The 13,604-nt window shown below is 39.1% G+C and overlaps 1 protein-coding gene across 1 annotated transcript in view; it reads left to right on the plus strand.

Annotated features, from left to right (window-relative positions):
* Positions 1-4,746: 4,746 nt before the first annotated feature.
* The window catches only part of LOC113505650 (putative U5 small nuclear ribonucleoprotein 200 kDa helicase), a 43,597-nt gene continuing 34,739 nt past the window's right edge, over positions 4,747-13,604 (plus strand). The window contains exons 1-12 of the mRNA XM_026888452.1: positions 4,747-4,940; positions 5,157-5,320; positions 6,344-6,542; positions 6,945-7,056; positions 7,369-7,496; positions 8,008-8,121; positions 8,928-9,177; positions 9,517-9,647; positions 10,541-10,727; positions 11,078-11,211; positions 12,294-12,491; positions 13,076-13,220. Coding sequence (XP_026744253.1) covers positions 4,896-4,940; positions 5,157-5,320; positions 6,344-6,542; positions 6,945-7,056; positions 7,369-7,496; positions 8,008-8,121; positions 8,928-9,177; positions 9,517-9,647; positions 10,541-10,727; positions 11,078-11,211; positions 12,294-12,491; positions 13,076-13,220 — 1,807 coding nt within the window. The 5' untranslated portion in view covers positions 4,747-4,895. The remainder of the gene's footprint in view (positions 4,941-5,156; positions 5,321-6,343; positions 6,543-6,944; positions 7,057-7,368; positions 7,497-8,007; positions 8,122-8,927; positions 9,178-9,516; positions 9,648-10,540; positions 10,728-11,077; positions 11,212-12,293; positions 12,492-13,075; positions 13,221-13,604) is intronic.

Genomic DNA, 13,604 nt, shown 5'->3' on the forward strand with positions numbered 1-13,604 from the left:
TTTTTTACGTCTAATTTAATAAATTAAGTGAACTTAGCTCACCTGAAAAGATTCTTCAAACTCTTCCACTAAATTACCACTACCATTCGACGGTGCCGCCATTCTTGCCACATCTAAATCGACGCTATTTGTTTATGTACCTCTGTGACAGAATGACAGCAGTCGAGTGAAACTTTTTCCAAACGCAGCTGCGTGATTCACGCACATCACTACTACATACACAGTTTTGTTGCTATCTCACTTACGCTTTACTACACTCAATTGCAACCTCTCAACATTTCATGAATGAATCAATAAAGTAGGGCCGGTGTATTGCGGAAAATAAGTTTTTTACAAACAACCGAATCAACATTAACTGATGATTACTACAGCATTGATTAAAGTTATCGTATTTGAAAGTTTGAATCCTTATAAAATTGTCATTAAGTTGAAATTACCTAATTATTTAACTAAGGAAAATACTAATACGTACAAGTAAGCCTAACACCTTTTCCTTCTAAGTACGTAATGCTACGATTAGGAGCATTGAACTCCTTATAACATCATGTTGCCGATAAACTTATTGCAAAATATGTAAAGCGAAGCGGAACAGTGCTGACAACCTTGAGAAGAAATACGCTCGCTCGCTCGCTGTGCGAGCGCATGCTTTTGTTTATGTCACGTGACTTTGTTTGTAAACTTTGTCGCATGGCTTTTTACTTGATGCAGATAGTTCAGATCGGGGCCATGTAACTTGCACGTAATATGCATCTGTTTCTTATTTCTTTGACTTTGATCGAAAGAACTACTCATTAGGAGGTACTACGTCATAAACTACTTTTCTTTGTGTAGTTTTTGGATAGCGTCATAGGTCGTGACTTAGATAAAGAATCACATAGATTTGACATGCGCGTTCACCCGTAAGGGACAACAATAAAAGTACATGCAAAAACAATGTTACCATGATACGTGACATTTTCCCCCAAAAATAATTTTATTCATCGTCGTCTTTAAATTTGAATTCATGGCATGAGACCATAAAATTCCAACGAAAATTGACACACGGGGAAAGACGTAGGTAGCAGTAAAAAACAAGAATAGTTTTAATTTTTTATTGTCCTTAGATAATACAAGTTTGGTATAGAGATTTCGGATATTTTTTCTTTTTTTGGTATATTTTTAGTAAAATAATATAGTCTTACTTTCAAATACTTTTTACATATTGCTTTAATTAATAATACGTAATGATGGTTGGTTCTAAAATGCTCATTATTATTTAGGTGATCATTAAAAAAATTATGTCCCACACATTTTTTTAAGCACTGCTGCAGAAGAAAATTAAGCGTATCCTTATTTTTTAACATATTAAATTTCTTAAAAATTTGTTCTGATATTTCACAAAGCTTTACTACTGATATTGATGGGTAATGTAGACCAACCTTGTCTTTTTTGTACTGAAGAGTGGTTTTCTCTTTATTATCAGATATTAAAAAGGACACAGGTTAGTTGTGTTTTTAATGATTTTACAACAAAACCGGCTATGTACACGATTATTGATTTTGAAAATTCCGTTAAAATTGTGGGCAATATAATCATGATCTTCTGGAATAATGTTCGTCTCCAAAGGGGACATCTCCTGGAGAACTTTCTCATCGTCAATTCATTTGTTACGGTCGGTCGTACAATTAATGGCAATTACAGGATTGGCAATTTCATTATTATGTTGGGAACTATTGGGAATAACACTCTGTTGCTGATCCTGAAATAAAAATAAAAAACAAAATAGCGCGATAAATATAAGTCCCTAACAGATTCCGCGGCAGAAATTCGCCACGCACAACAATCGCCGCCAAGTCGCCAGACAATTATTATGCGTGCCCAGGGTGCACCGGCACAGTGACTGCTCTTCCCCCCGGACGTATCCGTAAGGAACCAGCAGCCACCAGGCACGCGAGGAGGTTTTCTGCCTGGCACCCCAAAAAACCCCTTTCTTGACATAAATTACAAATAAAGATAATAAGTTTCACCCAGTACACATTACTGTATACTATGTGACTGTTCGGTATTGAATCCTACATTCCACACATTTTTTTCTTGTGGGTGGTATTTATTAGCCTGATCAACCAAAAAATAACTTATTACAGAAGTTTTTGCTTTAAAAAGATTTACCATTAACATTGTGCCGTGTTGAAATTTATCAACTTCAGCTTCATTCTGTAAGAAAGATACATTATAATTAACTTGATTTACAAAACCAAAGTAGGTACAAAAAGAAGTTTTGAATATATCAAGCTTACATGTATAAACAACTTTGGAACTGCAAACTTATCTAAATAAACTCTATGTGCAGTTTTGCGAAATAAATTAGTCTCAAAATGGTTCGAACAAACGCGAGAGTATGATGGCATGGCTCGAACAATCTCATCTTTAGGAAACCTGAGAAAGGCAAGATTTGGATACAAGTGAAAAATTATGCTAAATTGTGAAATAAAGCATCATCTAAAGTCACATTTTATTAGAAACAAATTATTACCTTACATTTAATTATTTAAATAACAGAACCCAATAAGCTATATATTTTGTTGACTTCAAAACAAAAGGCTAAGCCGATTTGATGATTTGAAAACAATAATTTTCCCACGAAAGTGGGTAATTTATTTGAAATTTAAGTGGTATCCCTAAAATGGTTGAAACCCGGCTAAATTAAAATGTCGCATAAAATCATCACTGACGTGGACTCTGATGACATTCTGTAATAGTCGGTTAATACAAAGATAAACACGAATTTGTTGATTCGATTTTGTAATGATGGAACGTATTTCCCATGCAATTGAGAACACTAGTGATTATAACTAACCATATTTACTATTTGACACTTAATTACTGCAGTATAAAGGTTTAATTTTTAACTTACATATGAAAGGTTATGTTTTCAATTTTTCTTTCAGTGCGGCTTTTACAGCCTAAAACATAACACTGCACCATGATAATACTAGTGATGGAATATTCCTAGATTAAAAACTTGTGTTTTATATAAGATTAACGAACTAATTTCAATTGAAAACTCAAGAATTCTCAGCAGCACAGCGCTATGACGTCACACAATGTTTAACTCATCTTAATCAAGTCAAACAAAAAAAAGCAGGGACGGTGAAAGGGACAAAAAATAATATATGCGTCTCTTTTGCACTTAGCAGAATCTTGGATTATTTGTCTCGTTCGTTATGTCTATGGTAAGATGAGTGTCACATCTATGTAATTCTAAATCTATGGGTCGTGACCGTATTACGTCAAATGGCTTCAACTTTCAATGTGTTACATTTTTGTCCTAGTTTTAATTTTAATCCTAATTCTATCCTAATTTTAATCATGCATTTATTATTTGCGCACAGTTGTATATGTTTGCTATAGTGTATAAGTCGCGGACGTGACCTTGTGATATGAACATCTATACTAATCTATACTTACTAATATATAAAGCTGAAGAGTTTGTTTGTTTGTTTGTTTGAACGCGCTAATCTCGGGAACCACTGGTTCGATTTGAAAAATTCTTTTTGTGTTGAATAGACCATTTATCGAGGAAGGCTATAGGCTATATAACATCACGCTGCGACTAATAGGAGCGAAGATACAATGGAAAATGTGAAAAAAAACAGGGCAGGTATAAAACATAACTTATATCTTCTAGCCACGGGGACGAAGTCGCGGGCAACAGCTAGTAGTATAATAAATTGACTTTGTAAATGATTATTCTTGATGCGCTGGTTGCTACGCGGTTGGTGACGAATCCTCAGAACTACCTTCCTGACCCCTTTAAACCGTTTTTTGTTGCTAAAATTTTTATATATCTACACATATTTATTCCCCCTATTGCCTCCTTACATTTTTAAATTTTGATCGTTTATTTTTTCAGAAAAAAAAAATAGCTTTAACTCGGCCTGCCTCGAGCTAAGAAACTATTCCGTTTTAAAAACTACGTTCTTTAAAAACAAAACGACCTTTAGAACGAAGGTAAAATAATACTACTTTCATGTAATTAATAAATGACCTAGTAAGCAAGTATGTTAATTTGACATTTTTTTGTCACGTTATTTATGTGTATTAAATTCTTACTTTATATCTTTGTTACATTATCTCCAAGCTGTTTTTATAAACATAAGGTTAATTGAGGCTAAGTATTTACGTATTTAGAAATGTGTAATTATCGGGACAGGTAACGTCGGCACACTGTATTATGATTCATCATTGCGTCACGACTTAGATATACTATGCAAAAACAACTTCAACATGATTCTGTGAATTAATCTCTATCTCAATGTTAAACAAGTATGGCCCAGACTATCAATGGCTGAGGCCATTGACACTGTCTGTTTTACGCTTGGCTACAATTTACCATTTGATAAATTTGAAGTGACTGCGTAGGTTGTATTCTATAGAACAGATTGTCATAGTACAAATTTTAATTTCTAATTCAGGCGTGTTTGCATTATTTTGAATTATTATTATAATTTTATTTTGTTTTTAAGTCAGCTGTTCGTCTCAGCTCATCTACAGTAGCTTACAATCTCGTCGGCTGTGTACTGCTCACGTCATATTATGTTAAAAAAGGCTACCAACATTAAGATGATCATTTAAAGAATTACTATGAATACTCACCTGTTTTATATGGATTGGATAAGTTAAGTTTTCATACTTTTCATTGCTGTGAGATTTGCTAAAGGCCGCATACTCACACTATTGTTTTTTTTTTCGGAAACGTCAGATATTCATTTTTTATCTGTTGTAACGAAAATGGCTACGGCGGTATAACCTAGCAATTTTTGTTTTGGCGTGATATCTACAAGTATTTTGTGTTTAAAAGAACAATAAACAGTGATTTTATGTTAGTTTTTAGTGTTTATTTTAAATAATTTAACATGGCTGACGCGGCTGCCAGGCAGTTGCAATATGAGTACAAAGCTGTAAGTATCTCAAATATTTTGGTCAAGTTATTGCTTGTTATTGTGTAATTTTATCACATTTTCTTGACGAAAACTTATTTTTTATTATTACTAATTTAACCCTATATCTTCCTAAATATCTTTTAAGCACACTTTCAGCTTTTTATAGTGGAAATTCAACTCGACAAAACAGCAAATTGTTATGTTGATAAACTTATGTGCGTCATATATTTCTAGAATTCAAACTTGGTGTTACAAGCTGATGTAAGGCTTATTGAGCGTCGTGGTCGTGATGAAGCGACGGGCGAGGTCCTCTCCCTGTCCGGGAAGCTTGGCGGAACCCGAATGGGTGACCGAGCACAGCGTACTAAACCGGAAAAAACAGAGGAGAGAAAAGTCAAGTAAGTTGGACTTATAGACGAGTGGCGTGGGTCACCACGCTAACACCACTGTGGGCAATGGGCACGGGGCAACGTGGCCTGGGTTCGATCCTCGCGTAGGACAGGCAATTGTGCAATCCTTGAATGCTTGTTCTGAGTCTGGTTGTCTTGTTCAAACATACACAAACATAAGTGTTTCACCTAGATAACTATTCATTTTATAAGCAAGTGTCTGTTAAACAAAATGTGTTAATTAAACACCCTGTTGTTATTATCAGAGTTATTATGGAATGTTAGCTTGTTAAGAACTACTAAATCCTTCCATGAAAATTAAAGGCTCCCATTTGTAACAGCTGTTAATGATTTAACAGCTGTTACAAATGGTAGCTTTTGATTTTGCAATTCTAGGTGATAATGATGATTCATTATCACCTAGAAAAGTCTGCTGTTAAGCTAATGTCTCCTTGAAAAACCTCCATGGCAACCAAACTTATACTCTCCTGCCATTTAACCAACAGGCCTCCTGTCATGTGATAGTTAACTCACAAATCCTCACTCCACCTTGTTGGGAGGCCTGCCTAAGGTGCGTCTCTCGGTATGCCGTAGACATTCGAGGACTTTTCTGTCCTCAGACTCTTAGGTCAATCAATTAACTATCAAGGTTCATAGCTGGACATAAGCCTCCCTCAAGTTGGGTCACAATACCCGGTCCTTCGCCCGTCGCATCCAGTCTAAGCCAGCCACCTTCTATAGGTCATCAGTCCATCATGTTGCTTCTTAGATACCAAAATACAACTACCTTTAAACAAATTTTCCCACACTTTCTTGTATGTTTGTTTGTCATACCGGTTGGATTTTTGCAACTAAATTTTGAGGCACTTCCTGATAAGCTAGCAGACTAAAATTTTCAGGGTTGCTTCGAACCCGATGACAATGCAGTTCAAAACTATAAAAACGGCTAGACCGATTTTTGTAAAATTTGAATGGAGTGACATTTAAAAACGTGGGTATTTCGATTTTTTAATCTATGAATTCAATTTGCAGGCGACAGAAACGCGACGAAGCATCGTACGAGCTGTCCAAATCTAAAACAGCGAGGGTCGCATGGGCAGACGACACACCAGGAGTGTTGTACCGTCCTCGGGCGCAACACACACGCCACGCTTACGAGATGCTTCTCACGTTCATGCAAAGCGCTCTCGGAGATCAGCCCAGGGATATCTTGTGTGGTGCTTGCGATGAGGTGAGGCTTAAATGGTCCTTTTTTAACTTTGGTCCGCATGGACCGCATTTTAATTGAAATCTAAGTGAATTTCAAGTACAGTTGACACAAATGTGCAGTCCGATTGCAGTTCAATTGCTTTAGCTTATTTAGTGATTTAAAATAGTTTTACTCTCTCGAATTTAACGCTGTAGGAGGGCTCTTGGCTAGTAGGTTAATCTACGCTTGATACGGTCGGTTTGCGGATGGGGCTATTAGTCATGTAACATGTGCCTCCGTATTTCGGAAGGGATCTTAAATTGTGGGTCTCAGATATTACCGGTAACCTGTTAACTGAAAGTCTGATAACCAGTCTTATTAAAAACTCTATATTAACCCGTTTTTAATCAATTAGGAACCTCAAATGTTATTCTTTTATTACAGGTCTTAGTAGTTCTAAAAAATGACAAATTGAAGGATCCAGAGAAGAAGAAAGAGATTGAGATGCTGCTGGGACCAGTGGCAGACGAGAGATTTGCTTTGCTCGTTAATTTAGGTAAGAAAATAATATACATAATAGAATCATACTGGATAGCTGTTGCGTGCGATTTCGTCCGCGTGGTTATGAAGATTTATGACGGGATTGTTTGAGTCACAATAATACTTTGTGAGCGTACATAAGTTGTCTATGTTTTTGTAATATATATATATTTCATTGCCAGCGGGCAGACTGCCCGTGACCATGATACCTGCAAAGGTGTCGAAACGTCGGGAACTAAAACCAAAAATTAAACCGCGATAAAATCCGTAAAAGTCGTTTCATTTTGATTTTGATTTTGATTTTGAACCAAATACATTGTTTATCCAGGCAAGAAAATCACAGACTTCAACATAAGCTCTTCGGCTGAGGGCAACACCGAGATTGACGAGACATACGGTATTAACGTCCAGTTTGAGGAGTCGTCGGAGGAAGATGATGAGGATGCTTATGGAGAGGTGAGGGTTTTATTATTTTTACTAGCTGTTGCCCGCGACTTCGTCCCCGTGGGTAGAAGATATAAGTTATGATTTAGGTATACCTGCCCGGATTTTTTTTACATTTTCCATTATATCTTAGCTCCTATTAGTCGCAGCGTGATGGTTCATAGCCTAAAGCCTTCCTCGATGAATGGTCTATTCAACACAAAAAGAATTTTTCAATTTAGACCAGTAGTTCCTGAGATTAGCGCGTTCAAACAAACAAACAATCAAACAAACAAACTCTTCAGCTTTATATATTAGTATAGAAGTATAGAAGTATAGATAGATAACGTTTTTATTTATTTTTATATCCTACAAAACTATTGACATAGTTTGTCTGTTGGATCTTGCAGCCAACTGCATCCGGTTAGACTGGAAGCCGACCCCAACATAGTTGGGAAAAGGCTAGGATGATGTTAATATACAAAGGTATTGTTTCTAAATCTACCTCATCCATACAATATTAACGAATACTCTCCTCCAACAGGTTCGTGAAGAAGACAAAGAAGATGGAGAAGGTTCAGACAATGAGAAAGAGAAGGATAGTAGTGCAGAAGAGGACAGCGATACCGAGGGCAAGAGGAATGCTATACATGCTAATGTGAGTTTGTATTAAACTAGTAGCTGTTGCCGCAATTTCATCGTATTATATTATCCTAGCTATTGCCATAGGGCCCTGTTGCGTTACAAATCGAAAATGAGCTTTCGAGAACATAAAATCGGGATAAAAAGTATTCTACGTGTTAATCCAGGTTATAAACTATCTGTGTACCAAGTTTCGTCTAAAGCAGTTCAGTGGTTTTTGCGTGACGACCTCCGTGGTCGAGTGTGTGTTCAAGGTGTCGCTAGCTCTGAGGTCCTGGGTTCGATCCCCGGTCGGGTCAATGTAAAAATTCACATTTTCTGCATTGTCTCGGGTCTGGGTGTTTGTGGTACCTTCGTTGTACCTGAATTCCATAACACAAGTGCTTCAGCAACTTACTTTGGGTTCAGAACAATGTATGTGATATTGTCCAAATTTATAAAAAAACAATGCTGTAAAGAGGAATACACATCCATACTTCCATGCATACAAACTTTCGCGATTATATTATTAGTAGGACTATTCATGCTGTGCTATCCTGATACACGTACGTGAAAAATAAAAAAGATGACAGGGCCAAAATTATGAGAGTTCAATTAGACTGGCCTGTTGGTCAAGTGGTAGTGGCCCTCACTGCTATAGCGGAGGTTGTGGGTACCTTTCCACCACAGTTGTTTGTATAATGAGTGCATCATTTGTTCTGTGTCTAGAAAAGTATGTGATTGTGTCTATTAGTGATTTATTAATACGAACTTTGCTAAGATTTAGAATAGATGGCGTTGTGTGAAAGTTGTGGAATGTTACATTATATTCATTTCCGACAGCTGACCGAGGAGCAATCGCAGAAGCGCCGCGACGCGACCCTGCACCCGATGGACATCGACGCGTACTGGCTGCAGCGGCGCCTGTCGCGGCACTTCCCCGACGCCATGGTGTCGCAGGCCAAGTCCAGCGAGGTGCTGCTGGCGCTGGCCGACGCCGCCGACGACCGCGACCTCGAGAACAGGCTCGTGCTGCTGCTCGGATACGACTGCTTCGAGTTCGTCAAGCTGCTCAACAAGTACCGCTACACAGGTGGGTGGGTGGGTGACAGGGCGAGCGAGTGTCGGCGAGGTCGCGAACTGGATGGGTGGCCGCCGACGACCGCGACCTCGAGAACCGCCTGTAAATGCATAAGGATGCTTTAAGCAACTGTCGATGACGACCCGAAAGCGATGGATAATCAAAACGTAAAAGTAATGTTTTGCTGCTGAAGAGATCAAAGCAACTCGAGTTTTGCCACATCGATTTATGAAATTATGTTACTTTTGGCAGGTTCTGAAATATGATTCAATTTTGAAGCCACCATCCTTTATTCAACGACTAAAGAATATTTTTAGTGTTCACTAATCTAATATCTCCCTCTCTCCACAGTGCTATACTGCACGAAGCTAGCCTCATCTCAGTCAGAGAGCGAGAGAGCCAGCATCCGAGACGAGATGTCCAAACAGCCGCACTTGCAGAAGATCCTCGCTCAGCTCGAGACGGGGAAGGGAGATGATGAGGTAAGATCGAGATTAAGATGCTATCACACTCCACAATATTCCTCTTTTTTAAAAATGACTCCCGCACTAAGGCTTTGCGACTCCCTCCGGAATCCCTCCGTCCGCCCTTAGCGGCGGATGCAAGACGGAGGATGGAGGAGACGCCAACATAGAAAACTAGCTGTTGCCCGCGACTTCGTCCGCGTGGTTAGAAAATATAAGTTATGATTTATACCTGCCCTGTTTTTTCCACATTTTCCATTGTATCTTCGCTCCTATTAGTCGCAGCGTGATGTTATATAGCCTAAAACCTTCCTCGATGAATGGTCTATTCAACACAATAAGAATTTTTCAATTTGAACCAGTAGTTCCTGAGATTCAAACAAACTCTTCAGCTTTATATATTAATATAGATTTTCCATAGGGTGTCATTTTTCATCTATCAAAATCAAAATCAAAAAGTTTTTATTTCAAATAGGCCGTTTCTCAGGCACTTTTAAAACGTTACATTACTGACTCTAGTTGCACGGTTCCAAAGTGTCATACTTATGGAGAAGAACCGGCAAGAAACTCCATAAGTTACTCTTTTGAAAATAAAATTTTACAGTTGCATTTTACATTAAAATGAATGTCTGCAAAAACAGCGTAAATTAGCAAAACAAGTATCAAATAGCAAAATGTTAATGATTTTCTATAAAAACTGACCTCCAGAGAAGAAAAAAATAATAATAATAACGTTACAATGAAGTAAGGTTTGCTGAGGTTTACACTGTTGATACATATACAAAGCATATTTGTATGAACCTAGAGTCACCACGGTAATGTGCCTTAAAAGTGCGTACTTAACCCACTCAAGTTGGTTATCATCATCATAATACCCTACTTACATATCTTCTTCTCTCTTCTTTCCGTAGACCTCTCAACAATCAGAAGCTCCCCGCAAACGGCACAAGACAGAAGCGGAACCGGCGGGCGGGGGACAGCTGGCTGGCAGCAGGAAGGTCCTCCAACTCGAGGACCTGATGTTCGCAGCAGGAGCTCACTTCATGGCCAACAAGAGGTGCCAGCTGCCGCCAGGATCGTTCAGGAAGCAGAGGAAAGGTAGGTCATCATCATCCTAGCTCGACCCCAACATAGTTGGGGGGCGCCCCAACTATGTTGGGGTCGGCTTCCAGTCTAACCGGATTCAGCTAAGTACCAGTTTTTTACAAGGAGCGACTGCCTATCTGACCTCCTCAACCCACTTACCTGGGCAACACGATACCTTACACACGGTTGTCAGACTTTCAAGCTTCTGACTACCTGTAACGACTGTCAAAGTTGAATGAATAACAGCCGGGACCCACAATTTAACGTGCCTTCCGAAACACGGAGAAAATCGAACGCCTAGTTTATGTTGCATAATGAAGATATTATACATTATTTCACCTATATATTCTCTCCACCACCAGGCTACGAGGAGGTCCACGTGCCGGCTTTGAAACCGAAGCCCTTCGATGAGGGCGAGACTCTGATGCCCGTCGAGAAACTCCCGAAGTACGTCCAGCCTGCCTTCGAAGGATTCAAGACTTTGAATAGGATACAGGTATGATATAACTCATTAAGGAATACTCCTGCAATAAGGAATTTAATCCTTGTGTCGCGGGTGTTTCACAAACATTCAAGTCACATGCACAAAGACACCCAGACTCAGGTCAAGCATTCGTGGATCACACTAATGCTTGTCCTACACCGGGATCGAACGGGTGATACGTTGCGCACAGTGGGTTTGGCGTTGTGACCTCAACCACTCGCACTCAATGTACTGTTGGCTACCCATGCGTCCAGTATTTTTGAACTCTGGATAAACTTGATAATTTCTGTAGTAACTATCTTGAGGACTATTCATTATTAAATGGTGCAATGGTTTAATCACGCTTATTTATCGAGATCGACTCGCTCGCGACCGCGTCAGCTCATGATTAAGAACTCCGGTTGCGTCCGAAACTAGTCGAGCGATCAAGATAAATACTCTTGAATAAACCGTTACATCATTTAAATAAATCATTGTTAAAGAATGTCTTAGTTTTTTCGCGTAGGTCGATATTACAATCGAATCAGAATTAACTGAAAAAACAAAAACAATTTCTAGTCGATGAAAAATAACCCTATCTTCTTCTAATATATAAAGTTCTCGTGTTACGATGTTAGTTACCGTATTCCTCCGAAACGGCTTTACCGATTATTACCAAATTTTATATGCATATTCAGTAGGTCTGATAATCGACTAACATCTATTTTTCATACCCCTAAGTGATAAGGGTCGCTCACACCAAATTTTTTTTATTTATTTTATGGACGATTTTTTTTTGGTTTTTATATTTTATAATGTGGCATTGAAAAATACATACATCTAGAAATAATTTATTAGGCAAAACAACGTTTGCCTTAGCAGCTAGTTTATATATATACTAGCTGTTGCCCGTGGGTAAAAGATATAAGTTATGATTTATACCTGCCCTGTGTTTTCCATTGTATCTTCGCTCCTATTAGTCGCAGCGTGGTGGTTTATAGCCTAAAGCCTAAAGACCAGTAGTTCCTGAGATTAGCGCGTTCAAAAAAACAAACAAACTCTTCAGCTTTATATATTAGTATAGAAGATATTAACTCGTACAACCTGTCCAACAGAGTCGTATATCCAAGGCGGCCTTAGAATCCGACGAGAACCTCCTGGTGTGCGCCCCCACCGGCGCCGGCAAGACCAACGTGGCGCTGCTGTGCGTGCTGCGCGAGGTCGGGAAGCACGTCAACGACGACGGGACCGTCAACGCGCACGACTTCAAGATCATATACGTGGCGCCCATGAGGTCGCTCGTGCAGGAGATGGTGAGTGGTGATGGAGATATGGTTGGGGGGGGGAGTAACTTCTTGAGTAGGTGGGGTGATTTGGGGGGGGGGGCAGTTATCGTTTTAAAGGGAGATGGTGAAATACTATATACGTTTGTAGAGTATTTACGGGGGGGTGTATATTCTTGAGGAGGTGGAGTGATCGGGGGGAGGGGGGTCGTGTTTGAGGGGGGGAGGAAATTTCTTGTATGTGGGGGTAGTGACGCGGTGGTTTATGTGGTTAAGGGGGTGTGTGATTTTGAGGATGGATTTGCGTTAGATAGTAGGTGACTTGTAAGAGAGTTTTGGGTATAGAATTTGAACTAATTAAGAGTCATTTTGTCTTTGCTAAAATTTATTTTTAAGAATGATGCAAAGTTACCCCTGCTAGCTCTTGCTAGTTCGGGTAACACTTTTTCTGATTTTATTTTTAGGCATACGTTCCACCATTGTATGAGCTATCCTTAACACAGTTTCCCACAACTGGGCAACTTCAATAACCATCCCACCACCTCCGAACAACCCTAAACGCAAATAAAACTACACCTACATCAACATTAACCCCAATCACCGTTTGCCCACAGGTGGGCAACTTCAGCAAGCGCCTAGCTGCGTACAACATGAAGGTATCCGAACTGACGGGTGACCACCAGCTCACCAGAGAGCAGATAGAGGCGACACAACTCATTGTCTGTACACCGGAGAAATGGGATATCATTACTAGGAAGGGTGAGTTGTTTCTCATACGATTAATTTTTTTAAATTCTTGTACGGAACCCTCGTTGCTAGTCTGATTTACACTGGACGAGTTTTGTGGATTGAATCCGTGCTCGAGAAATGTCTGTTTAGACATAATTTTATACTAAAACTTACATAAATTTTATATTAAAATTCACGCGAAACAAACATGTATGTGACAACATAGCCTATTCACATAGGCCAGTGGTTAAGGTCACCACGCGAAACTAAATGCGCGCGACGTGTCGTGAGTTCGATCGCCGCGCAGGACAAAGATTTGTGTGATCCACGAATGTGCATGTGACTTGAATGTATGTGAAAGCTACCGCGACACAATGATTAAATTCCTTATTTCGGGTGTTATTTTACTTAAAT

This window comes from Trichoplusia ni, chromosome 26 (assembly GCF_003590095.1).
Source record: "Trichoplusia ni isolate ovarian cell line Hi5 chromosome 26, tn1, whole genome shotgun sequence".
In the NCBI taxonomy this organism is placed as follows: domain Eukaryota; kingdom Metazoa; phylum Arthropoda; class Insecta; order Lepidoptera; family Noctuidae; genus Trichoplusia; species Trichoplusia ni.